This window comes from Capra hircus, chromosome 22 (genome assembly GCF_001704415.2).
Source record: "Capra hircus breed San Clemente chromosome 22, ASM170441v1, whole genome shotgun sequence".
Classification (NCBI taxonomy): domain Eukaryota; kingdom Metazoa; phylum Chordata; class Mammalia; order Artiodactyla; family Bovidae; genus Capra; species Capra hircus.
The window spans coordinates 6,712,152-6,739,268 of record NC_030829.1 but is presented as its reverse complement, the minus strand read 5'-3'; the positions used below and the strand labels follow the sequence as shown (position 1 = coordinate 6,739,268).

The following is a 27,117-nucleotide window of genomic DNA, read 5'->3' as shown; positions in this document are numbered from 1 at the left end:
TGACGCTGTGAATCAGGGGCCCGGACCTGACGGCTGGACAGACTGGCAGACACTTCTCTCATCCCATGGCTCGTCTTTGTTTGCTGTGGCATTGGAGCCCCCTGTTTTCACTGTGTGAGTCAGTGCAAAGCTGTCAGCCCAACTCAATAAAAAAGCAAGGTTCTCCCACACTGGCCACCCGCACAGAACCGCGTCTCCACCAGAAACTCCAGGCAGGGCATTCAGCCTCTCCCCGCTGGCTCCCCCTTCTGCCTCCTGGCCTGCAGGCCTGACACCACTGCCTCGGGCCCTTCCACAGCCCGGTCACCCCTCTGCCCTCGCTATCACTGTTCATGATCATGATTAACAACTAGTATTGGGTCTTCAGAAGAAGATCCACGTCTCTCAAGCGCTTTACCCAGGCTGACTTTTCCGAAACGAGTGCTATTAACAGAGGCTTTGGTAAACAAAATTTACTTTCATTCATTCAAGAAAAAAAAAAAAAAAGATTCTGAATGGACACAGAGAACAGATTTGTGGATGCCGGGGGGAGGGGGTGGGGGAGATGGAGTGGGGGGACTGGGGTTAGCAGGTGTAAGCTTCTATATACAGGATGGATAAACAAGAAGGTCCTACTGTACAGCACAGGGAACTATATGCATATCCTGTAAAAATCATAGTGGGAAAACATGTTTTTGTGTGACTGCACCCCATAGTGCATGGGATCTTAGTTTCCCAACTCGGGATAGAACCCAGGCCCCCTGCGTTGGAAGTACAGGGTCTTAACCACTGAACCTCTGGGGAAGTCCCAAGGAAAAGAGCATTTTTTAAAAAAAGAATGTAATATGTGTATAATTGAATCACTCTGTTGTACAAGAGTAATGAATACAACATTGTAAATCAAAATGGTAGCTGTTATATAGTCGCTCAGTCATGTCCAACTCTTTTGGGACCCCAGAGACTGTAGCCCACCAGGCTCCTCTATCCATGGGATTTCCCAGGCCAAGAATACTGGAGAGGGTTGCCATTTCCTTTTTCCAGGGAATCTTCCCGAGGCAGGGACCGAACCCATGTCTCCTGCACTGACAAGTGGAGTCTTTACCACTGAGTTACCTGGGAATCCCCAAAACAACTATACTTTCATTGAAAAAAAAAATTTTTTTTTAAAGCTAAGACAAACAACAACAAAGATTGTGAGGCATCCCGCAGCGACCCAGGCACGATGGCCACCGCCCCCTTGCGGTTCAGTTGCGTCCTGGTGGAGAAGACCACCACCACTTCTGACGAGGAAGTAAGAAAGGGGATTTCAGATGAAGAAGTGCTGGGAAGAAAGCAGAAGAGAGGGACAGGACAGGGTGATGGGGGCAGCAGATGGGTGGAAGCGGCGGGCGGGGTGGGTGGGGGGACTACCTTAGGTGGGGGTGTTGGGAAAGATCCTTCCCAGGCTGGAGCGGGGGTGGGGGGCAGTTAGGGAGGGGAAGCAGGCTGCTTACAGACCCTGGGATTGTTTCAATTCCTTATCTTTAAATACGCAAAATAGGGCTTGGAGTCCCCTGCATTCAACTGACTTTGAAAAAAAGAATAGAGGATCCTGCGCCTCTGCAGAGCCTCAAACAGGAAGTACCCAACAGCCCTTCTCGCTCACTCCGCTGGTGAGAACGAGCTGCCTCTGTACCGCTATTGACCAGAAACCAGCCTGCAGCTCGGGAGAAGCAGCCTGGGTTTTGGGGAACTGCTAAATACCTGTGCCAGACTCCATATCTGACGGTGTAATTACTATGGACTCAGGTGCTTGGCTGAAAATATGAAAAATAATAGTACCTAGAGGATAGGGCCGTTGTTGAGCATTAAATGAGGTAATTCAGGCAAGTTCACAGAACAGGACGTGGTGGGTGATCATCCCTCAAGCAATTTTAGCCACTCTTCTAAGAATGTCACCTTTAAGTTCCCCAACCAGGGACCGAACCTGTGCCCTCTTCATTGGAAGCACAGAGTCTTAACCACCGGACCACCTGGGAGGTCCCCCAAGGGTGTTTTCTTTGAGCTAAGCTGTTGTGTTTTATTATTATTAATAGGACACGCAATCAAGCCCAACTTGAACTCTTATTAACTCCGGATAGGAAGTCTGCAAACGGGACTTTTGTGAAAACAGAAGTAGTACAATGGAGATAAGGTCACCATGACCCAAACACACGTTCTTCCCTTTCTTTCTCTCCTGCCTCCATGGTGGCTACGCAACGCCGGGAGTCAGAGGGTCCTTGCACACCAACTCACATCCAATGACAGGGCTGCTCCGTCCTGGACCCCTCACGGATGTCAGAGTCATGGAAAAAAAGACAGACCATTCCAGACTGAAGAGGATGCCGAGACCCCATCACTGAGGGCACGCCAGACCAGAGGAAGGACGTTAGCGGGTCAACTGGTGAAACCCGAGCACAGCAGCGAGATCAGATGCCACAGAACTGACGTCACAGGCCTCCTGAAAGAGCGACTGCACAGCGGCTTGTAAGAGAAGGGCCTTCTCGGGAAACGCGCACTCAAGCACGGAGGACAAAGGGCACTGTGTCTGCCGGCCAGTCGTCCCATCTTTCGCTCTCCCCGCAGGCCTCCCTGCTCCCCGAGACACAGCAATGCTGGAATTAGGCCACCAGTCACCCTACCAGGGCTTCCAATCGTTCAAGTGAGAGGAGGAGTCGCACGCCTCTCACTTTAAATCAAAGGCTAGAAATGATTAAGCTTCGTGAGGAAGGCACGTCGAACGCCAAGGCAGACTGGAAGTTCGGCCTTTGGCGCCAAAAGTTAGCCAAGGTGTGAATGCAAAGGGAACATTCTTGAAGGAAATGAAAAGTGCTGCTCCATTACATTTCATTACAAAAAAAAGAAACGTAATGATAAGAAAGCAAAACAGCCTTATTGCTGATGTGGAGAAAGTTTCAGCGGCCTGGATAGCAGACCAAACCAGCCACAGCATTCCCTTAAGCCAATACCTAATCCAGAGCCAGGCCCTAGCTCGCCTCAATTCCAAGAAGGCTGAGAGAGGTGAGGAAGCTGCAGAAGACAAGTCTTAAGTGGGCAGAAGTTGGTTCATGAAATTGAAGGAAAGAAGCCGTTTCCTTAACAGCAAAGTGCAAGGTGAAGCAAGTGCAGACGCTGAGCTGCAGCAAGCTCTCCAGAAGCACTAGGTAAGATAAGTCACAAAGGTGGCCACACCGCGAAACAAGTTCTCAGTGTAGACAAATACCCTTCTACTGGAAGACAGCAGGCTTCCCAGGTGGCCCAGTGGCAAAGAATCCACCTGCCAATGCAGGAGAAGCAGGTTCGATCCCTGGGTTGGAAAGATCCCTGCAGAAGGAAATGGCAACCCACTCCAGTATTCTTGCCTACAGAATCCCACAGACAGAGAAGCCTGGCGGGCTAAGTCCATAGGGTCACAAATAGTTGGACGTGACTGAAGTGACTTACCACACAACACAACATTCATTCTGCAGCCCATGGATCAAGGAGTTGTTTCAACTTCCAAGTGTTACTATTTAATAAATACATTTTATAACGCTATATAGTTGCCATACACAGGGGTTCCTCTCATGGATCTGGACAAAGTTAACTGAAAACCTCTGGAAAGGATCCACCATTGTCGCTGCCATGAAGAAAATTCATAATTCACATGAAGAGGTCAAGATATCAACGTTAACAGGAATTTGGAAGAAGTAGAGTCTAACCCCCATAGATGACTTCGAGGGGTTTCAAGACTTCAGTGGAGGAAGTGACTGCAGATGTGGTGGAAACGGCAAGAGAATTAGAATTAGAAGTAGACCCTGAAGATGGGACTGAATCGCTGCCTCTCCTGATAAAGCTTGAGTGCATGGGAAGTCGCTTCTCACGGATGAGCAGAGGAAGCGGTGTCTTGGGAGGAGCTGTGAAGTTTGTTGGTGAAAATGTTACAAAGTTTGTTGAAATAACAACAGAGGACTTAGAATACTACATAAACTTAAGTGATACAGCAGTGGCAGGGTTTGAAAGGACTGACTTCAAAGGACTGACTCCAGTTTTGAAAGAAGTTCTCCACTATTTGGTCAAGTGCTGCCAAATAGCCCTGCAGGCTGCAGAGAAGTCGCTCATGCAAGAAAGAGCCGAGCCATGAGGCACACTTTGCTGTTGTCCTGTTTTAAGAAATTGCCATAGTTGCCCTGACCTTCCGGAGAAGGCAACGGCAACCCACTCCAGTACTCTTGCCTGGACGGGGGAGCCTGGTGGGCTGCCGTCTATGGGGTCGCACAGAGTTGGACACGACTGAAGCGACTTAGCAGCAGCCCCGACCTTCAGCAATAACCACCCTGATCGGTCAGCAGTCATCGAATATCAAGGCCAGATGCTCTAACAGCAAAAAGACAAAGACACGTGAAGGCTCAGATGATGGTTAGCATTATTTTTTTAGCAATAGCATATTTTTCAATTAAGGTATGTACATTTTTTAGACATAATGCTACTGCAGAGGTAACAGGCTACAATACAGTACAAACATAGTTTTTATATAACACTGAGAAACCAAACAATTCACTTGTCTCACTTTACTGTGGTACTCACTTTACCACGGTGGTCTGGAACCAAATGTACACAACAAACTGACAACAGGCTTTCTGTCAGCAAGGAGACGCCATCAGGTTTAGGGGATGCAAATTACAATGCAGGCTCTTGTTTTCAGCCGCACCCAGAGGCATGTGGGATCTTAACTCCCCAGGCAGGGATCGAACTCATGCCCCCTGCATTGGAAGGTGGAGTCTTAACCACTGGACTGCCAGGGAAGTCCCTACGCTGCAGTTTTGCTTTGATTTACAATGTCGTGATAATTTCTGCTGTATACGCTGCAGCTTTTCCTCTGCCCAAAGTGGTAGTCAGTAAACACTGCTCCATAATGATGACACTTGAGGACCCTTGTAAAACCAATGTCACATTATCGACACAAGGTCAGTGGTGCTTCTTTTTACCTTTCTCATGTGAAACTCACAACAAACACGATATATCAATAAGGCCCCTATCTCTGAAATCATTAGGTCCCTCCAAGGAGTTAAAACAGATACGGTCAAGTTATTTATACCCTCATGATACTGCTCACAATTCTTTCCTGAAAGGTTACAGAAATAATTTTGGCTCCTACTGATTTTATTTTTTCATTCAGTAAATATTGATTTGTTTTCGTCTCCCCTTGTTTCAAATGAGAGTTGAAAACAAAAATAACAACTGCTTAAGTGACCAGCAAAAAGTAACATCCGAATTCGGTGCAGACTGGCCTTGCAGATCCAGGGTGTGCCCCGGGGAAGAATACTGATAAACCAGTTCTGCAGATGGAGGGAGGCTTCGGTCAGGTTTGTCTGTCCCCAGAGCACACCAGTGTAGAGCCTTGGCAGAGATCAACCAGAGGAAAAGCCATTCATTCCAAAGGCTCCTGAGAAACACAGGCAGGCGCTGCTTCATAGGTTCACTGCTCCACTGACAGTGAGTGAAAAGTGAAAGTGAAAGTCACTCCAACACCGCTCAGTCGTGTCCAACTGTTTTAGACCCCTCATGGATTACACAGTCCATGGAATTCTCCAGGCCAGAATACTGGACTGCGTAGCCTTTCCCTCCTCCAGGGGATCTTCCCAACTCAGGGATCGAACTCAGGTCTCCAGCATTGCAGGCGGATTCTTTACCAGCTGAGCCGCCAGGGAAGCCCAAGAATATTGGAGTGGGTAGTCTGTCCCTTCTCCAGAGGATCTTCCTGACTCAGGAATCAAACCGGGGTCTCCTGCATTGCAGGCAGATTCTTTACCAGCTGAGCTACCAGGGAAGCCCCCTGCTTCACTGGGCTCCCCTTTATCAGGCCAGTGTACACATCCCAGCTACCACACCCTCAACCTTCTAAAGATTTTCCTTGCACAGCGGGAGCTGTCTGGCTCAGAGGCCCCCCATCCCGTTTATCGACTCCCTTAATCTGGTCTGTAGCCAATGAACAGAACAAAAGCCCAGCTCCACTGCCCTAAACGGGAGCATCTCTGTGGGGCAGCTCACTCTCCAGAGCTCCCGGCAAGATCAGGCTGAGGCTAGACTTCCCAGACCCATCATCTAGTCCTCCCCTGCCCTTGACTGCAGCCCTCACTCAGGCAATTTTTGCAGGAGTATTACTCAGCCACAATAAGGAGCGAGACTGTGCCATATGCAGACACATCACATGGAGGAAACTAGAGACGGTCCAACAACAGAGTGAAGTAAGTCAGAAAGCGAAAAACAAATACTGTATGTTAACACATATATGTGGAATCTAGGAAAAAAAGGTAGAGGTGATCTTACTTGCAAAGCAGAAACAGAGACACAGACACAGAGAACCACAGCATGGACACCAAGGGGGGAAGGGAGAGGGGGATGGACTGGGCGACTGGGATCGACAAATATACACTACCGTGTACACAACAGATAACTCATGAGAACCTAGCGTTCAGCACAGGGAGCTCTCCTCGCTGCCCTGTGGAGACCTACGTGGGAAGGAAATAAAATACAGGGGTGTTTGTACACACAGAGCTGACTCACTTTGCTATACGGCAGAAACTGGCATAACATTGTAAAGCGACTACACTGCAATAAAAATAAATATTTTTAAATAAATAAAAGAATCCCCATCTCTAGCTCTACTTTTAAGAAGCTTGACTTCAACACTCCCTGTGATGGATTCTGGGCAATTCTAGCAATGCTGATCACACAGGTCTTCTTGTTCCCCAGACTTTTCTGGTCCTTAAATCTTGATCTTAAAGCAAGTCAGGTAGGAGTCTAGAGAGCTGAACTCTGAACCCTGAGCACCAAGTAGAGCCTCTCACTGACAATGGATGCGGAAGACCTCTGACACCCCCTGGGAGGAGATCACAGGAGATGTTTGAGAATCTGAGTTACAGAACAGAGGAAGAAATGTCCAAGGGCAGGCAACAGCTGGCAGGCCTACGAATTCCACCTTTAGGGGTTTCTCCTTCTGAGGATCTTTACACACAGAGAACTATGATATGTAAAATGGTGTCCACTACAGCACTGTGACGTAACAAAAGATGCGAAATAACCTAAGTGCCCATCGATAGGGGATTGGTTAAAAAACAATATAGTCAATCCATTCTCCGGGACACAACGCAGCTGTTACGGAACAGGAGGAGAATGAGAACACTCTGCATGCATACGGAATGATCCCCAAGGTGGAAAGCCAGTGCAGACACACACACACACACACACACACACACACACACACAGAAACATAAAATATTAACAACTCCTGATGACATACAAGAAAACAGTTATCACTGGGAGCTTCCAGGAAGGAAATGTCAAAACTGGAAGAGTTTATGCACTTTAAAAATCTTGATCATGTGAATGTTATCTACTCAAAAAAAGGAAATACATTTTTAACAGTTGTACAACCACTGTGAGCATCAGTATTTTCATTTTTTAGACTGGCTCTAGGAAGGACCCTGGAGGACAGTGGGGCTGCTGGAGGTGGAGGCCATTCTTCTGCACAGAAGGTATTTAAACTCCCCAAAGTCTCCTCATCTGTAAAGCGGAAATACCACTGTAAGAAACAGCAAAGGAGATGTGACATCATTCCCATGGTTATGTCACATGCTGGGGTGAAGGGATGCTGCAGAGAAAAGTAATTAAGCTCCAAATCAGTTGACTCTGCGTTGATCAAAAGGATGTTATCTTCAAGTGAAAATCCCTCAGTCGAGTCTGATTCTTTGCGACCCTATGGACTGTAGTCCTCCAGCCTCCATCCATGGGATTTCCCAGGCAAGAGTACTGGAGTGGGTTGCCATTTCCTTCTCCAGGGGATCTTCCCGACCCAGGGACTGAACCGGGGTCTACCCGCATTATAGGCAGACGCTTTACTGTCTGAGCCACCAGGGAAGATCTGAACCCGGGTCCTAATGATGAGTGAATTCTTGGCTTTTAAAGCATTTAGCACAATGCCCAGAGCAAGGATTCCAGCCAACAGACTGACTGCACAAGAATTAAAAGACATATGACCACAGCCCAGATAAAAACTTATCTAGCTGTTATTGAAAAAAATAGCCATGAAATTAAAAGACGCTTACTCCTTGGAAGAAAAGTTATGACCAACCTGGATAGCATATCCAAAAGCTGAGACATTACTTTGCTGACTAAGGTCCGTCTAGTCAAGGCTATGGTTTTACCACTAGTCATGTATGGATGTGAGAGTTGGACTGTGAAGAAGGCTGAGCGCCAAAGAATTGATGCTTTTGAACTGTGGTGTTGGAGAAGACTCTTGAGAGTCCCTTGGACTGCAAGGAGATCCAACCAGTCCATTCTAAAGGAGATCAGCCCTGGGATTTCTTTGGAAGGAATGATGCTAAAGCTGAAACTCCAGTACTTTGGCCACCTCATGCGAAGAGTTGACTCACTGGAAAAGACTCTGATGCTGGGAGGGATTGGGGGCAGGAGGAGAAGGGGATGACAGAGGATGAGACGGCTGGATGGCATCACTGACTCGATGGATGTGAGTCAACTGGATGTGAGTTGGTGATGAACAGGGAGGCCTGGCGTGCTGCGATTCATGGGGTCACAAAGAGTCGGACACGACTGAGCCACTGAACTGAACTGAACTGAACTGAACTGAAGGACTTCTTTGGTGGTCTAGTGGTTAAGAATCCGCCTTGCAATGTGGGGAACATGGGTTCGATCCCTGGTCCGGGAATTAGGATCCCAGATGCTGCAGGGTAAGCCCATGAGCCACAACAAAGATCCGGCATGCCATAACCAAGATCCAATGTAGCCAAATAAAGTAAATGTATTTTTAAAATGGCCACTGTACCTCCTGCCTCCTGCACGGCTGTTGACCCTCCACTCCCCCGCCTTTCTTGCTAAGGAGCAGCCATGAAAACACCAGATCCGATGCAGGAGACACGGGTTTCTGTGGGTGTATGAGATATCTCCTGCTGCCTAACAAATTCCCCCAGGCAGGTAGCTTAAACTGATATTCATTTAAAATCTCACAGTTTTCAGCAGTCGGGAGCTCTGGCTAGAGTCTTCTGCTCAGGGTCTCACGAGGCTGCAATCGAGGTGGGGGCCTGGCTGGGGTTTCCTCTGAGGCTTGGAGTTCTCAACCAAGCTCATGTTCTGTTCCAACTATGGGATCCTATTTTCTGGTTGATTTCAGCTGAGGGCTGCTCTCAGCTTCTAGACACGACCCATAGCTGCGCCTCATGTGGCCCTCTGCTGGGCCCAGCAGGGCAGGTTAGTTCTCCAGGGTCAGCAAGAGAATCTCTTCCTTTGGGAAGAACCCAGTATCTTTCTTAAGGACTGTCACCTGATTAAGCCAGGCTGATGGCTCAGATGGTAAAGAATCCACCTGCAATGCAGGAGATCCGGGTTCAATCCCTGAATGGGAAAGCTCCCCTGGAGAAGGGAATGACTACCCATTGCAGTGTTCTTGCCTGGAGAATCCCACAGACAGAGGAGCCTGGCAGGCTACAGTCCACCGGGGTTGAAAAGAGTTGGACATGACTGAGGGACTTTCACCTGAAGATAACGTCCTTTTGATCAACTCAGAATCAACTGACTTGGATCTTTAATTACATCTGCAGCATCCCTTCGCCCAGGCACAAGACATAACCATGGGAATGACATCACATCTCCTAAAGGAAATCAATCCTGAAAATTAATTGGAAGGACTGATGCTGAAGCTGAAGCTCCAATACTTTGACAACCTGATGCGAAGAGCTGACTCATTTGAAAAGACCCTGATGCTGGGAAAGATCGAAAGCAGGAGGAGAAGGGGACGACAGAGGATGAGATGGTTGGATGGCATCACCGACTCGATGGACATAAGTTCGAGCAGGCTAGGGAGTTGGTGATGGACAGGGAAGCCTGGCGTGCTGCAGCCCTTGGGGTCACAAAGAGTCAGACACAACTGAGCAACTGAACAACAAAGTGACTCATGGGAGGGGTCCCCCTAGGGTGTGTCAGCCACAGAGGGGAGCCTGGGAGCCTGTCTGCCACACGCAGAGGGACAGTACAGCATGGGGGGACGGGTTAGACCGTGGCACTTAGGTTCCCATGCTGGCTCCAGAAATTAATAGAATTTTCCAACCTTGTGCAAGGGACAAAATCTCTCAGCCTTCACTGAATCAAAAGAAGGGGGAAATAGTTAACGAATAGTCGTTAAGGATTAGCCAAAGGGAAACTGCATGTGAAATTGCCTGACATGACGAAGCAGACACTTGAACTTTAGTTCTTCTCTTGGGAGGAACTTAGGACATAATGCAAGGATGATGCTAATGATCTAACTTTTTTTTTTTTTTTGCCATGTGCGGCACGCAGAATCTTAGTTCTCTGACCAGGGAGCCAGGGAAGTCCTCCTATGGTTCCCTCTTAAGCCTTCCAGAGGCCCAGAGAGGAATACGGGAAACACTTTCTAAAGTAGGTGACACTCGTCTGCCCTGTACCCCAGAGAGGGATTTTCCCCACTTGGCCTGAATTCATCTCTGGCAAAAGGTGAAATTGTCACCAGCACCTGCTGGGACATCTCAGAGCACCTCCTTTTAACTCTGCGACTGCCTGTCCTCTAACCAAACAATGGACTCGTATGTAGCACCACAGCATCCTTCCCAGGTAAGCTGTAATGACATGAGGGGACTTCCTAGGTGGTCTAGCGGCTAAGATTCTGCACTACCAAGGCAGAGGGCCTGGGTTCCATCCCAGTCTGGGAACTAGCTCCCACAGGCTGCAACTAAAGATCCTGCATGCTGCAAAGGAGATAGAAGATGTGTGTGCTACAACACAGAGCCAGTACAGCCAAATAAATAAGTAATTAGGAAAAAAAGAGGTTTAAAGACATGGGAAACTCTTCACGGCATATTGATAATGAAAAAAAGTGACTCCAAGTTGTCCCTTCATGAGTTCAAGATCCAGACTCAAACTGCCCCAAATGCAGCTTCATTATTAATGGCTTTGTGATTTGGGGCCAGTTACCAAATTTCTCTCTGTTTCCTCATCTGTAAGATGCAGATAATTATAGGAACTACCTATTTTGAGGACTGAATAAGCCCACACATGTAAAACACCTAGCCCAGTCATTGTCACCTAACAGGAACTCAGTGTGTGATAAGTGCTATTATTACTATTATTATTAGCTAAGTATCACTTTCATCATATGAGAGAAAAAGTTTTAAAAAGACTTCCCTTTAAACAATACTAGCATTGTTGCCATCTCCCCAGGGGAATAAAGAAAACCTAAGAGGAAGAAATGTTCTCTTTAGTTACTCTCTCTGCATTCCAGAAGGTCCAATTTACTCTGTGCCCAAAAGCATTTATTTAATTTCTCCTCTTTCTTTCCTATTCCCTTCTGAATTCCCTTCACTGTCTCCACCTCCACCTGTTTTACTCTGAAAATTTCACAGTAATCTCTTCTGTGGGTAATGTGTGGCAACCACTTCCAAACAATTTCTCTCTCTATCAATGAATCTGTCCACCTATTTTTTTTAAAGGGAAAAGGCTGCCCCAGGGAAAGGAAGAGCCTTGTCACTGCCAAGTAAAACACAGACCAGGTGAAAGGCTTTCTCAGCAGGAGGTTCACCGCCGCTGGTGCAGAGGATGGGGCTGCACTGGGAAGAGGTCCCCTTCTCCTTGCGAACCCTCATCTCTCAGGAAGGCTACGGGATGGAGGGCCAGCAGCCAGCGCCAGGCCCTGGGCCAGGCCACCAATGCCAGCGGGTTGCTAAGGACCCGGCAGAGCAATGCCCGGGAGTGAGCAGCGGGCAAATAAACTTCTGAGCCAAACTGGTGACAAAGGAGGACAGCATGAGGCAGGCGGCGGGTCACCGGGAGGCTCCCAGGCAGCAGGCCTGGGCCGGTGCCATGGGCAGACAGCAGGGCGAGGAAGCAGATGGCGGCCAGGGGCCCCAGGCAGGAAGCGCCAGCCTGGAGAGCAGGGGATGAGCCTGGGAGGAAGGGAGGAAACAACTGAAACGAATGTGCTGAGCCACACAGGGCGGTCTCGGAACGTCCTGGAGGGTCTCCAGGATCCACTGTGATGCCAGGGACCCTGTGGGACGGTCTGGACTCATGTGGGACCACGCACAGCCCCTCAAATCCCCACCCTCATCCCCCAGCCTGGTGGACCCCTTCAGCTGCTGTTTCCATCAGGACCCTCTCTGTTGGCCAGTGGCTCCCGATCGGGGTGCGGACAGTTATTTGGGGTGCCCTGCAGGGGAATTCTCGCCAGTAGTTAGGAAACCACATTGTCTGCAGCCTGAATAGACAAATCCTCGCACCCATGGGTGTTGTCATCCTTCCGAAGTATGTGGAGGCTGTTGCCATTGCTTAAACACAACTGCCTTTCAAAGTGTTTGGTGGAAAGAGGGCCTTCTCCGGTGGGTCAGTGGTTAAGACTTTGCTTCCAGTGTTGAGGGGTGCGGGTCTGATCCCTGGTCGGGGAACTAACATCCCACATGCCTCCAAACACAAGAAACAGAAGCAACACTGTAACAAATTCCATAAAGACTTTAAAAATGGTCCACATCAAAAGTAGGTGATAAAAGAGAGACTGCAATGGACATTACACAGCTCTTGTTTCTGGACACACAGATTTCTCCAAGACCTCTTGCTTTTGAAAAGGACATGTGCCCATTCTGACCAACGGTATCACCCTTGAGCCAAAGAATTAAAAAAAGAGATATTTTCATACCAGCAACCAATGACTGATGTAAAACTCTGAAGAAATAAATCTTTTTTTATGAAGCTCTTAAAAAAATAAAATAAAATCCTTACAAAGTCTTCTAGCCTGCCTTTTTCTTTTCTAAACCATCAGACACTGAAAATAAGACTGTGACTTAAAATATTATTACTACCACTTTTGGCTCCTGGAAATTTCTGGATGATACAGAGACAACCATTGATTTCTGGATGTTAACAAGGCTAGAGAGTTGTTTAAGGCCAGCACGCTCAGCAGGGCAAGACGCACTCCATCTCTCTCTGTGAAAGGTCATGACCATTTATCCTAAGGAAGTATTAATGGCTTTGCACACCAAAACTTCTCTGCAGGGCAGTTCAGTTCATCACTGTCTTGTTCATCAACAGGCAGAACCGAAAGCTCCTTGAACCACCAAAAAAAGGGGAGGGGGCTGGTCACACAAACCACAGGTACATTTGTAACTGGCTGCAAAAACACTGTTGCGTGCAAACCTTAGGTGACATGAGAAATCATCCATCACCCGTTAAGCAAATAAAAGCACTTTACAAACTGTAGCGTGTCACCTCCTTTTGTAAAAATAAGACCAACAACAACTGCAAACTGTATGTCGCCTATGAAACAGTGTAAAATTTTACTTTCAATATTAAACCCAGGGGGAGAGGGAGTGGGAGGGTCTAGTTTTTTCTCGGCTTCCCGAAGTTTCTACAATGAACAAGTATTACTTCTGTTATCAGGAATAAAGCCTGTAAGTTACGTCTTATTATTTTTGTTTGATCACTGATGGACAGCAGTTTCTTGTTGTTGGACTGGGACTGGGTTGGGGTGAAAGACTTTTTTTTTGGCTAGGTCGGGTCTTAGCTATGTGATATGGGATCTAGTTCCCTGACTAAGGATCAAAGCCAGGCCCCTTGCATTGAGAACTTGGAGTCTTAGCCACCGGACCACCAGGGAAATCCCAAAGGGTCAAAAACTCTTGACATGAGGTTCTTTGCTGCCCTCAACCCTCCAGCTGCCACAAAATAGGGCATGGGAGTGCCGGATGCATTTGGGAACCAAACTGGGGCTCCTCCTTCCACACAGTCCTGAGACAGAACATGAAGGGTGAGCCATTCTGGACTATGCTTGCTCATTCTCCACTAACAGGTATTTCCATGGTTATATCAGAGGCTGCGAACCCCCACCGTCTAACTCCATCTGGGATGTGGGCTGTGAATACCCAAGGGAAGTTCGTACTTGCCCCAAACTCCTAGAAAGTCTTTAGGAAGCCAGAAAAACTCAGGCACTCTCCCAGACTCGCACACCCACTTAGTCCCCTTCCACAGCATTCCTGTAACACCTCTCTTTAGGATAGTTGCAATGCCTTCATTACTTCGTTGGAATGAATGAAACACATCCTGAATACGACCCTAATAATCCCAGTGACGGCCAACAGACAATTTCCATGAAGTTCCAAAATGACCCTAGGGGGCCGTGCAGTCCCAGGTTGAGAACCATCGCTTCGAATGATACTGATATGATTACTTCCGGGACAATCTTAGAACAAGCGCCGTATTCTCAGCACGCTCTGGCAGACCCTGGATGGGCTGTCCCGGCATGTTTCTCCAGACTCACTCACACCATTCCCAGCCCTGCTCCCTTCCCTCCAACCATCACTCCTCCTTCCTCCAGTCACTGAGCCCCTGTCTGTGCTCTTCCTTCTTCTGATAATGCTGTTCCCTCATCCTCCAAATAGCCCTTCCACAGAAAAGCCCTTCCTTACCTCCCTGACAGGGTAGACCTCCCAGTTAATTCCCTGCGGCAGGGGTCCCCAGCCTCTGGGATCCGATGCCTGATGATCTGAGATGGAGCTGATGTAATAATAACAGAAATAAAGTGCACAATAAATGTAATGCACTTGCATCATCCTGAATCATCCCCCGCCTTCAGTCCACGGGAAACTGCCTTCCACGGAACTGGTGCCTGGTGCCCAAAAGGTTGGAGACTGCTGCTCTGTGGGGCTCTCCTTCGTAGCTTTTGTCCCAGCGCACACTTTCAGATTTAAAACCACTCAATGCTTATTTTCCCAATTACACTATAAAGAAGTCAGGGGCTGACCCCTCTTGTTCACTGGGCCTTCCACACTGTCCTAGCATACAGCAGGTGCTCTATATTTACTGAGTACATCAAGGAACCTTCTAGGAATTCTCTGGTGGTCCAGCAGTTAGAACTCGGGGCTCTGACTGCCGAGTGCCTGGGTTCAATTCCTGATTAGGGAACTAAGATCCCACAAGCCGCACAGTGTGACTGAAAATAAAACTTTTTAAAAAGGAAGCTTCTGGAAGACACTTAGATTTCCATCTTCACTGCTTATGAAACTACATTCTGATTCTCCTTCCCTATTATGGTTCTGCAAGTGTCAGAGTCTCTGCTGAAAGGCTCTATCTTGTCTCCACAGGCTTGGCTTGGCTTGGCTTCGCTTCAGTCGTGTCCGACTCTGTGCGACCCCAGAGACGGCAGCCCACCAGGCTCCCCCATCCCTGGGATTCTCCAGGCAAGAACACTGGAGGGGGTTGCCATTTCCTTCTCCAATGCATGAAAGTGAAAAGTGAAAGTGAAGTCGCTCAGTCGTGTCCGACTCCTAGCGACCCCATGGACTGCAGCCCACCAGGCTCCTCCATCCATGGGATTTTCCAGGCAAGAGTACTGGAGTGGGGTGCCATTGCCTTCTCCGACAAGCTTGGCTTATGCAGAGGTAAGAACAGAGCAGATGCTCAATAAGAGACATAGACCGCTTTCTAAATGTCAGGAAGAACTGCCCATCACTGGCCCTCATCTCACCCTGTCTCCTTCCTTTCTGCGTCCCCCCTCCCCAGAATCACCGGAATAAAGTCACTGGGAGGCCAACAGGGCGTGCCCAGCCTGACACACCCACACTCAACCCTCAAGATTCAGCTCAAATGTCACCTTAATCTCCCCTCCATCCTTCCTTCCTTATGTGGGCAACCACAGACCTTTCATCACATCAGCCAGGCAGTTTGGGGACAAGTCTGCCTCCTCAGCAAAACCACAGAATCCTTGAGGGCAAGGGCTTTGTCACAGCTATCTGTTTCTGGAGAAACAGAGGTGAACGCAGCACTCACTGAAGTCTAATGAACAAACAAAATGATGAGGAGTGCTGCTGGAGCCCCGGGCAAGGGCCTCTGGATGCCTGCAGGGCCCGGGCACTCCTTCCAGCTCAGGCCCCTCAAGGACATGGATGATGCCAGGAGGCCCGGCTCCAGCTCACATTCTGTGAGGATCCAGATGGACATTCCTTCCTCGGGTAGTGGATTTGGGGGGACTCCCAGAGAAGAGGAGGAGGAGGAGATCAGCCCTAAATGGTCTCTGCATAGTAATATGACCATGGCGACAGCAACTTCACGCCCAGGGGGCCTGCTCAAACCCGCCTGCAGCCACAGGGCAGTCCCCAGGGAAGGAAGAAGGCGTAAGAACCCTCTGGGCACGCAGAGATGCAATTCTCCAAGTCTCTGTTCTCTCTGGGGCATAGGGCCATCACTGTCACCTGCAACTTGGCCCAAGGGCCAAAGGTAAGAGGCTACTTTAGGAGAGGAATGAAGGGGTGGTTTCTCTTCTCCCTGTCTGTGTCTATTAAACTTATGGATGGCTCTGACCCCAATCTTTGTCCACTAATCTCATCATTCAGCTCCTGATACACCTTCCAAGGCTCCCATTCATCTTTCTTAAGGATGAGGAGGTAGGTTGCTGCTGCCAAGTCACTTCAGTCGTGTCCGACTCTGTGCGACCCCATAGACGGCAGCTCACCAGGCTCCCCTGTCCCTGGGATTCTCCAGGCAAGAACTCTGGAGTGGGTGGGGAGGTAGGTAAGTCCCCTCTATTTGGCTGATCAGATTTCTTAGCCTGAGCCCCCCAAAATGCCTCACTCAAAGCCAACACAGCTGTGCCTGATTTATTTTGGTTAGTAGCTACAATACTTCCACTTCCTAATTTTTAGTCCATCTAGATGCTCTTCTTTGAGAAAAGGGAACTCAGTCCCTCTTCCCTTCAGTTCTGGCCTAAGCAGGAAACCAGAGTCCCCTCCACGCGCCCTTGGCCCCCAGAGTAACAGAGCTGTGGACGCCTGCGAGGCTCTCACCCTGTGTCCAGGCAGCCCGGCCTCTGGGTCCGTGACCTTGTGTATAAGCCCCATCCCTCCCTCCTTGCAAAACCACCACTTTCCCCCTCTACCATTCTCGCTGCAAACATTATCTGGAGTGGAATCACAATGAGCCCGGCCGAGTTTCCAAACACATTAGACAAACGGGAAAGGTGTTTCAGGTTTAAAAATTGTGAGGAAGAAAAACTTGGGAAGAGAGAGAAGAATGGGGAACAGGCCGGGCAAGGTCTGCGCTGCTGGAGGCCCCGGCCTCGGTCCCGCCCGGCTCCCTTTCCGGAGATGCCCGCTCCTCACAAAGCACAGAGGCCTCCCGAGTGACCGCTGCCGTCCAGGGGCCCCGAGGGCCGGCCCTCCCTCGGGAGTCGAGGGGCAGGGCCCGGGACAGCTGCCCCAAGGGTCCCCGCACCTTCTGCCCCCGGGAAGGCCGGGCCGTGGACCCCGCGCTCGGGCGAGGCCGCTCCGGTGGCAGGAAGCCCAGCGGCGCGGGGTTAGCGAGGAAGCCGCGGCGGCCAGAGAGCTGGAGGCGGTCGGCTTCCGCGGCCTGAGCGCCGCCCCCCGGCACTCCCCACCCCCTGGCGGGTCCGAAGCGGCGCGGCCCGAGAAGAGGAAGGAAGGCGCTCGGAACTTTGGCCGTGGCTTCTTGCGGCCCCAGGCAGGCCGACCCCGCGGAGCGGCTGGAGAAACTTGGGAGCCCGGAGCAGGGCCGGGGGAGCGGGCCGGGGGGTGCGCCGAATTCCTCGCCGGAGGAAGCCCCCTCCAGCTTGACCCGGGCGGCGCGCGACCCGGCCCGGGGCGCGATGCTCCCGCCGCGGGCGCGCCCCCTCCCCGGACCCCGCCCTCCGCGGTCTCCCCGCGGGACCCCGGCCCGCGCCCCGGCCTCTCTTACCATCTGCGCCACCTTCAGCATCGCCGCGTGGGTGCGGGGGTAGACGGGGTCCAGCAGCCCCTCCGAGGAGCTCGCGCCCAGCGGCCCCGCGCCGGGCCCGGCTCCCGGGGCGCTGCCGCTGCTGCACGTGGTGCGGACGAGCCCGGCTGCGTGCGACATCGCGCGGCCCTTGCCCGCGGGCTGCCTCCGCCGGCGGAGGGCAAGGGCCAGTACCAGAGGGCGGGGCCTTGCGGGGCGGGGCGGGGCTTGCGGGGCGGGGCGGGGCCTTGCGGGGCGGGGCGGGGCTGCGGGCGGGGGGGGCTGCGGGCGGGGCGGGGCCTTGGTGGGGCGGGGCGGGGCCTTGGTGGGCGGGGCGCACGCGCCCCGGGCCCGCGTGGAGGACGCCCACCCAGCCTCGGCGACACTGGCTGGTGCGCAGCTGAAAGGCGGCTGTAGCCTCCGCCCTTGGGGAGGCGCGGAAGTTGAGCTAGAGGGGGACGAGGGAAACGGATGCCCCGAGTATTAGCCTTTCCGAGGTGGGCGAGGCCGGGCACAGCTGGTCTGAGCCTCCTGGGATCTGGTGTGGGCGAGGCTGCGGATGTGTGCTGAGGGCTCTTGAAGTGTAAACTACACTCACTGAAATGCCCAAACCTTCCGTGTTCAGCTCTGTTAATTGTTCTGTATGTGAATGTACATCTGTGTAATCACCGCCCACGGGGGAAAAGTTCCATCGTGCTCTTTCCCCACTTCCTGTCGCTATAGATTCGTTTTGCTTCTTCTCGGATTTGATAGACTTGACATAATCTCATTTTTTCTGGCTTCTTTCACTCGACAGGATGCATCGAGATAAATCCCATTTTACCCTATAAAGCTGTGACCATTCTGGTGAAATTTTCTTTTGGTGGACAGAAGCTCTCATTTCTGTGTGTGGGGGCAACTATCAATGGGTTTGCTGGGTCACAAAGTGAGCACAGGTTTCTCTCTATAAGAAGCTGTCAAACCGCTATCCAAGAGAGAATGCTGTTTCCTGCGTTCTGGGTTATTTTTTAAACGAGCAAGCAGGATCACTGAAAGGAGATGGTATCAGTCATCAAACCACCAAATGTTTCCACACAACACAAAATCCTACCTCATGAGATCACTGGATGCCAGTGCTAACTGTTGATAAGTCTTGATAATTTCTTCAGTCGGACCATGTGGTATGCGGAACCTTAGTTTCCCAACTAAGATCCCAGGCCCCCTACAGTGGGAGCTTGGCATCTTAACCGCAGGACCACTGGAGAAGTCTTTGATAATTCTAGAAAGTAGGGATAACTCATGAAATCTCTGCTTTGACAAGTCTGCCAGGTGATTCTACTGAACGCTCAAGTCTGAGAACCAGTCATTTCCAAAGCTGAAGCATTCGGGGATTCATGACACCACGTTCTCTACTTTCGTGTACACTAGAAAGTTTTCATGACCAAAGAAAGAAACGGCCTCCAATATCTGTTTTCTGTTTAGACGACAGTCATGGTGCCTGGTACTCCCATTTCATTCTCTAAAACAAAGGTAACTGCACCTCAGGGCTGCTGTGACAATGTGACAGTTATGCAGGTGCTCTGTGACAGCTTCAGATGCCCTGGGCACGAAGCTGACATCGCATGTCATTTTCTATACAGTTTCACATCTTCGCTTCTGTGCTTTTCCAAGGGGTCACAACACACTGTGGAGACGACGTGAGGTCTTTGTTGCTGTGAAGGCTTCAGGGAAGCAAAAAAAGAAACTAGCACTGGATTACTCTTCCTTCCAGGGGCCACCAATCTCCGAAATCAGTGGTTTTCGATCTGTGTTCCCAGCATCACCTGGGAACTTGTGAGAAATGCAAATTCTCACCGCTTCCCCTCTCCATCTGCCCAGACCTGCTGAATCAGAACCTCCGGGTATGAGACTCAGCAACCTGTGTTCTGGCAAGATTGGCCCTCAACCTCCTACATGAATCAGATGCATTTCAGAGTTTGTGAACCACTGTCGTTTCCAAGTCCAGTGAAGCCGAGACTTGGCTGGGTTTCCCTGACTGCCGCTGGCCCACGTGCCACCCAGCCTCGATCAGACGTAATCACTGGTGGTGGCCGATTCTGTGTTAATCACTTTATCACGATCACTTAAAAGCCTGAGCGAGAGGGACTACCCTGGTGGTTCAGGGACTAAAACTCCATGCTCCCAATACAGGGGACCCGGGGTTTGATCCGTGGTCAGGGAACTAGATCCTGCATGCCACAACTGAGAGCTAGTGCAACCAAATAAATTTTTTCTTTTTTAAAAAGCTGGAGTGAGAGGCTTGGCAGCACAAGAGCCGTCTGCTGATCTGGAGTGTTGACGCTCCACAGACCAGACCTGTGGCCAAGTACACGGAGATGTCTACACAATGTGATGCCCTCTTGGTGAGAAGGGCTGCCCCCTGGGGAGCAAGGGGTTAGGTGGGTGCACTCCCAAGAGTGAGGGGGCCCACTAACTTGGCTATAGTCCATGGGGTCGCAAAGAGTCAGACACATCTGACCATAGCACAGCCATGCAGCCCAAGAATAACTGTGACTATCAAACAGGTCAGATCAATTTCACTGTTCTATTAAATTAAAATTAAGTCTGAACAGAAATGCTCACTGTGTATTCTTTTTTTTTCCCATGAAAAACAAAGAAATTAAAAAATCACCCCATGATCCTTTACAATTAAGCTCTGAATCATACCACAATTTCCTGTTAGAAATTCCTCACAAAGACTTTTTTGTGGCAGCATTGATGTTTTTTGTGTGTGTATAGCTTTTTTTTCTTCATTCTATGTATTTAAAGAGACAGCACTTTAACAACTGATTTTCAATTTCGTCATCAACCTACCAACCACAGTTCAAGCACAGCTTAAAAAATGTGTTAAAAATACAAGTGTCAGTCGCTCAGTCGTGTCCAACTCTTTGCGACTCCATGGACTGTAGCCTACCAGGCTCCTTGATCCATAGGATTTTCCAGGCAAGTGTACTGGAGTGGGTTGCCATTTCCTTCTCCAGGGGATCTTCCTGGCCCAGAGAAATACAAAGTTAAATCATTAATGATGGTGCTAGCCAATTCTGATTCTGAGTAAACTTGGGTTGTACTGCATTCATTTATAAAGTTTCATTCAGTGATTTATTGACCCATCATTCTCCTACTGGTAGGGTTTTGGGCTAATTTATTTTTTTTCCTATTATACATAAGACCAGGATTAGCATCTGTGGGCATGAATCTTAAGACTCCTAAGAGAAGGATCCCCAAATCAAAGGGAATGAATATTTTTAAGACTCTTCATACACACACTCAGATTTCTGGAAATGTTGTGCCACTTCATTCCCACAGCCTATGTAGTTTTCACCTAGTTCCTTTTCTCACAGTACAGATGTTTTCTATCCACTAGGCTGGAGGAGCAGGAGGTTCAGCCGTGTCATCATGAAGTATCTTTCCATCTTTATCTTTCTTCCCGTTGCCTTCATCCCATGGCTGGCTCCTCCTCATGGTCACAGGATAACTGTCAACAACTTCCCGCTTGTCATTGCCTCGGAGCTCCCCAGCAAGCCTGGGTCACATGCTGCTGCCTGAGCCAGTTGCTGCGGCCAGGGTGGGATGGGCTTAGCCCTGGCCACACGCTCCATCCCAGAGCACAGTGGAACTGGCTTTCCCGGAAGTCGCTGGGGTGTAAGTGAGCGGTGTGGATACTGAAAAAAAAATTAAGGGCAGTCAGATGACAAGAGGAAGACGCTGAGGACGCAGCGGCAAGGTCTGCGACATCCTGACTTGACTGCTACTCTGAATATTCTAGAAAAGAAGTCTGCCACTGACACAAAACACACCTTCCAGATGGAATGAGTGAATGCCTCAACTTTCCTGCCACTCACCTTAAGTTTCTGAAAAGTCATCACCTCTGGGTTGCCAAGCACTTTCCCTCAAACCTGATACGCTCTTATATACACCAAATACTTGTCTACTTTTAACAACAGATATTCTGATCTTTCCCGTTGCCCAAAAGTCACCAGCACTGGAAGAGTCACCTACCTTCTTTAACCTCTGTACGCTTACGATTCACTTCGGCAGCAGAACGTAGCCAGAATATTTATGTAACTCCAAGTCAGGAAATATTTCCCAGGTTGCTCTTTCAGTGCGCACCTGTGTGTATTTAGGCCGATATGGGCTTTCTTCGGAGATCGGGCGGGTTTGGTCCCGGACCATAATAACGAGAGTCACACAATTTTTTTTGGTTTCTCAGGGCATATAAAAGTTCTGTTTATACTATAGTCTATTATTAGCATTCTGTCTAAAAAACAGTGTACATAATTTTAAAAATACTTTTTCACGAAAAAACGCTAACAATCCTCTGGCTTTCAGCAAATCATAAGCTCTTTGCTGGTAGAGGGTCTGGCCTGGATGTTGATGGCAGCTGACTGATCAAGGCGGTGGCTGTTGAATTTTGGGGTGGCCGTCTTATTCTTAAAATAGGGCAACACTGAAGTTTGCCTCACTGATGGACTCTTCCTTTCACAAATGATTTCTGCACTTGCTAGTGTTGTTTGATAGCTTTTACCCATAGATATTCTTTCAGAAGTGGAGTTAGTCCTCTCGAATCCTGCTGCTACTTTAGCAGCTGAGTTTCTGTAATATTCTAAATCCTCTGTTCTCATTTCAACAGTCTTCGTAGCCTCTTCACCAGGAGAAGATTCCATCTCAAGGGACCACTGTCTTTTCTCCTCCATAAGCGACTCCTCATCCACCAGAGTTTCATCAGGAGAGGAGAGGCAGCAACCCAGCCCCAGCTGTTGGTTGGCTCGTTTTTGGCTGCTTCACGGCATGTGGGATCTTCGTTCCCCGAGCAGGGATCAAACCTGGGCCCCTCACACTGGGAGCTCGGAGTCTTAACCACTGACAGCCAGGGAAGGCTCCAGGCTCCACTTCTAACTGGCTCTCCTGCCCTTCCCTCCACATCCGCAGTTACTTCCTCTGCTGAAGCCTCAATCCCCCAAAGCCCTCCACGACGGCTAGAACCAACTCTCTCCAAACTGCTGGCAAAGTGGCTCTTTTGACCTCTTCTTATGAATCACGAATATTCTAAGTGACACCAGTTGTTAAAAAACAGTCCTTTCCAGAAGGTTTTCAACTGACTTTGCCCAGATCTGTCAGAGAAATCACCATCTACAGCAGTCAAAGCCTTACAAAATGTATTTCTTAAATAATAAGCCGAAATGACTCCATGATCCACAGGCTCCAGAACGGGTGTCGTGTTAGCAGGCATGACAACATTAATCTCGTGTTCATCTCCACCAGAGCTCTTGGGTGACCTGGTGCCTCGTCAATAAGCAGTCATATTTGGAAAGGAATCTTTTTTTCTTTTGAGCAGTGCGTCTCAACGGTGGGCTTAAAGTAGCCAGCAAACCATGCTGTCAACAGAGGTGCTGTCATCCAGGCTTTTGCTGTTTCACTGGGAGAGCGCAGGCAGGGTGGATACAGCATAACCCTTAAGGTCCCTGGGGCTTCCCTGGTGGTTCAGCCGGTCAAGAATCTGCCTGCATGATGGGAGACACGGGTTCGATCCCTGGATCGGGAAGATCCCCTGGGGGAGGAAATGGCAACCCACTCCAGTATTCTTGCCTGGAGAATTTCATGAGCCTGATGAACTACAGTCCATGGGATCGCAGAGAGTCAGACACGACTGAGCGACTAACACTTTCACTTTAAGGTCCCTAGGATTTTCAGAATGGTAAATGAACACTAAACTTAAAATCACCAGCTGTGTTTCACCCCTAATGACAAAGTCAACCTGTCCCTTGAAGCTTTGAAGCCAGGCATTGACTTCTCTCCAGCTCTGAAAGTCCTGGATGGCATCTTCTTCCAATAGAAGCCTGACTTGTCTACACTGAAAATCTGTTATTTAGAGTGGCCACGTTTATGAATTATCTAGATCTTCTGCACAACTTGCTGCAGCTTCTGCGTCAGCACTTGCTGTTTCACCTCCAACTTTAAAGAGATGGCTTCTTTCTTTAAACCTCATGAACCAACCTGTTAGCTTCAGACTTTTCCTCTGCAGCTTCCTCATCTCTCTCAGCCTTCCTAGAATTAAAAAGAGTTATGACCTAGCTCTGGATTAGGCTTTTTTTTTTCCCCCCTGCTTCAAGAAAAGTGGCTGTTTTGATCTTCTTTCTACACAGACCCCAAAAACTTACATATCAGCCATTAGGCTATTTCCCTTTCTTATCATTCTTGTGTCCACTGGAATAGCACTTTTAATTTCCTTCAGGAACCTTTCCTTTGAATTTGCAACTTGGCCGTTTGGCACAAGAGGCTAAGCTTTCAGCCTGTCTGGGCTTTCAACATGCCTTCCTCATTAAGCTTAATCATTTCTAGCTTTTGATTTAAACTGAGACACATGGAACTCTTCCTTTCACGTGAACACTTAAGAGGCCACTGCAGGGTTATTAACTGGCCTAATCTCAATACTGCTGTCTGAGGGAACAGGGAGGCCTATAGAGAAGGAGAGAGATGGGGAATGAGCAGTCGGGACACGCACATTTATGGATTAAAGTCATCATCTTATATGGGCACGGTTTGTGGCACCTGAAAACAAATAGTAACATCAAAGATCACAGATCACTGTAAGAAACATAATAATGAGAAAGTTTGAAATACTGGGAGAATTACTAAAATGCGACACAGATATGAAGTGAGGAAATGTTACTGGAAAAATGGACTTGGTCCACATAGGGTTGCCTCAAACCTTCAGTTTGTCTAAAACACGGTATCTGTAAAGTGAAGGGCAATAAAATGAGGTGTGCCTGGATTGTTTTTTTTTCCTGTGAAAATCTCTTTTCAATTTAAGAATTGTCTAGGGAACAGAAATTCAGACTTTTAAATTGGTTTCCTACCCAGGGCTGCATCTTCAGTTAGTGTTGTTAAATGTCTGTGCAGAGACAGCTTGTGTATTTAACATGCTTGTGCACTGATATCCTGTGGGGAGTCTCCTATGAAGGGAGAATTTAAAAATGTACAAAGGTAACTGATGCCGAACATTCCTGCCTCGATTTTCTTCCAGTTTTAAAATATTGGCTAAACATTTACCTTGTGGGGCTAAGAGTTGGAAATAGCCATAGAGAGAAATTAAACGCCTAAAGCATTTCTTGATTTGTCATGAGTGGGTAAATACATCAAATGAACCCCGCCCCCCTCAGTTCTATGAAAGAGAATGTGATGGTGCTGGGAGGGCCAACACAACAGCGTGTAAGCACATTCTACTGTACTTGGAATAATATTTCTCATCCCCAGAAAACTACTCTTCTTGTTATGCGGGCTGTGTCGCATGTGGCTTTGCTTTTTTTTTTTATTCCTTCTTTTTCCAGAGAAAAATTAAACCCAGCTCAAAACTTCCAGCTTCAGCAGAGAATCATTTTGTTGTCTAAAAATTCACACTTAAAAATTATTAACGAACAAAGTCAGCACTCAAAACAAGAAATAAGAACTTCCTTTCAGCTAAAAATAAATGCTTTTTGTTTTTTGGGTGGTTTTTTGGAGGTGAACTTTCAAGGCAACGCTAAGGGTCATGCTCTTGAAAAGCCACAAATAGAGACGAGAAGGCAAGTCCCCCACACCCCGCATGGACAGAGATGAAACACTGATCTCTTGAAATGGATCCCTTGAAATTGATCCCTTTGGTGCTGCCAGTTTAGGAAAGGTCCACAGTTGGTTGTAGTCTATTTGGCGGCTATTTCATGTTGGCTAACGAAATCTTTTACCCCAGAAGTTACTTCCTATAAATGTGGCCATGATTGTAGAAATCTCACACACACACACACACACACACACACACACACACACACACAGATCATAAAAACAGGCTTCTTACTCATGACAGAAACAGACCTCTTAGGTTACAGTTTTTCTGCCTTTCAAGGAGGCTTAACTGCAATACAAAGTACTGAAAAATCCACCCGGTAATGTGAGATAATGCAAAAAAAAAGAATATATATGCTTATGTATATGTTAAAGTGTATCTCTCGCTGTGCACTTAAAACAACACTGTAAACCCACTGTATTTCAATTTAAGAAAAATGGATACACGGAAGGTATGTGGAAGGTGAACAGGCTTCTGCGAGTGTGAGAGGGAAAGATGGAGAGAGGCAGTGCACACACCCTGACTAGTTATTTCAGCTTTTCCTGCAAAACCAGCAAGTCGCAGGCTGTCCGGGTGATGCCTGGGAACAAAACTCCAGGAAGCTCGCGGGCAGCTCCAGTCAGCTGCAGGTGTGAGCTGCAGAAGCCGAAGCATCGAGACTACAGGTGGGACTCAGACAGGCTTCCCGCGCCCCGCACCCCCCTCCCTCCTGGTGTCCCCTCTCCGCAACCACTTTGGACCCACAAGCCAAGAACATTCTTCACTGTTCCTTTCAAAGGTCTGGGGTGGGTGTCATTAGACACTGGAGAAATCCCAGCTCTCCTTCTTATACGAGGAACAGGGAAACCAGCACAAACAACCCGCAAGCGAAAGAAATGGCTCCGCCACATGAGCAGAACGGCGGGGGCCACGGGGCCGCGTCCACAGAGTTCGGCTGAACCCGCTCCTGCTCACCAACTACACCAGCGTTTCTGTGGCTTTCTGTTTTTCAAAAGAGGCTCCGTAAGAAAAATCACTGAAGATACACTGCCGTGCCAGCAAGAGCCATCCTGCCCGAGAACACTTCCTCTGAGTGCACATCTGCCTCCCAAACGGGCATCGTCCCACTGTCTCCTAAGACCTGATAACAATGTTACAAACTATTCAGGCTGGAGCCTAGAGATTTGGGACACATGTTCCGCTCAATGCGGTACTTCTGTCTCTGGGGTCAGCAGGACGGTTTTAAGGCACAGGCAAGTATTTTTTCTTTTAATGGTTACGGGTTTATTTTAATCAGTGTTAGAAAAACCAACCAGCAGCGCATCAGCCACTGTGCTCAGAGCATCGCTTAAGGGGAGCTCATTACTAAGCTCCAAGGTTACTGGCCGTTAGATGCTTTTGGTGCCAACCAGTCAGCGTCTGAGAATCATGGATGCCAATGACCCCCAGGCTTGGGGAGATGGATCGCTCTGACACACTGGCCTGTGGACAGTGTCTCCCAGCAGTATCAACCCTGGGCAGCCCCCTGAGGGTGAAGAACTCCTGGCAGCCCCCAGCCTCAGGCTTCAGCGAAAGGTCTCCTTTCTTGCATGAGACACCATGCCACCCTCAACTCTGCAACATTTAGTCAAAAAAGAATCTAGCATTTTTAAAAGTTTGGTTGATAAACTTGATGCATTCTTCCTATCAGCAGTTCATCTCTCTCTACATCGCCTAAGAAAATAAGGTCTGTGAAGACAGCAACAAGACAGTGAAGACAGTCA

General features: G+C 48.9%; 1 protein-coding gene across 3 annotated transcripts in view; it reads right to left on the bottom strand.

Annotated features, from left to right (window-relative positions):
• Positions 1-17,959, bottom strand: part of CMTM7 (CKLF like MARVEL transmembrane domain containing 7) — a 44,195-nt gene extending 26,236 nt beyond the window's left edge. For 2 of the 3 annotated variants that reach the window (XM_018038373.1, XM_018038370.1), the window contains exon 1: positions 17,740-17,955. In XM_018038373.1, the coding sequence (XP_017893862.1) occupies positions 17,740-17,898 (159 nt within the window). In that variant the 5' untranslated portion in view covers positions 17,899-17,955. Of the gene's footprint in view, positions 1-17,739 lie in introns of all 3 variants that reach the window. The other variant, XM_018038372.1, reaches the window with a different exon arrangement.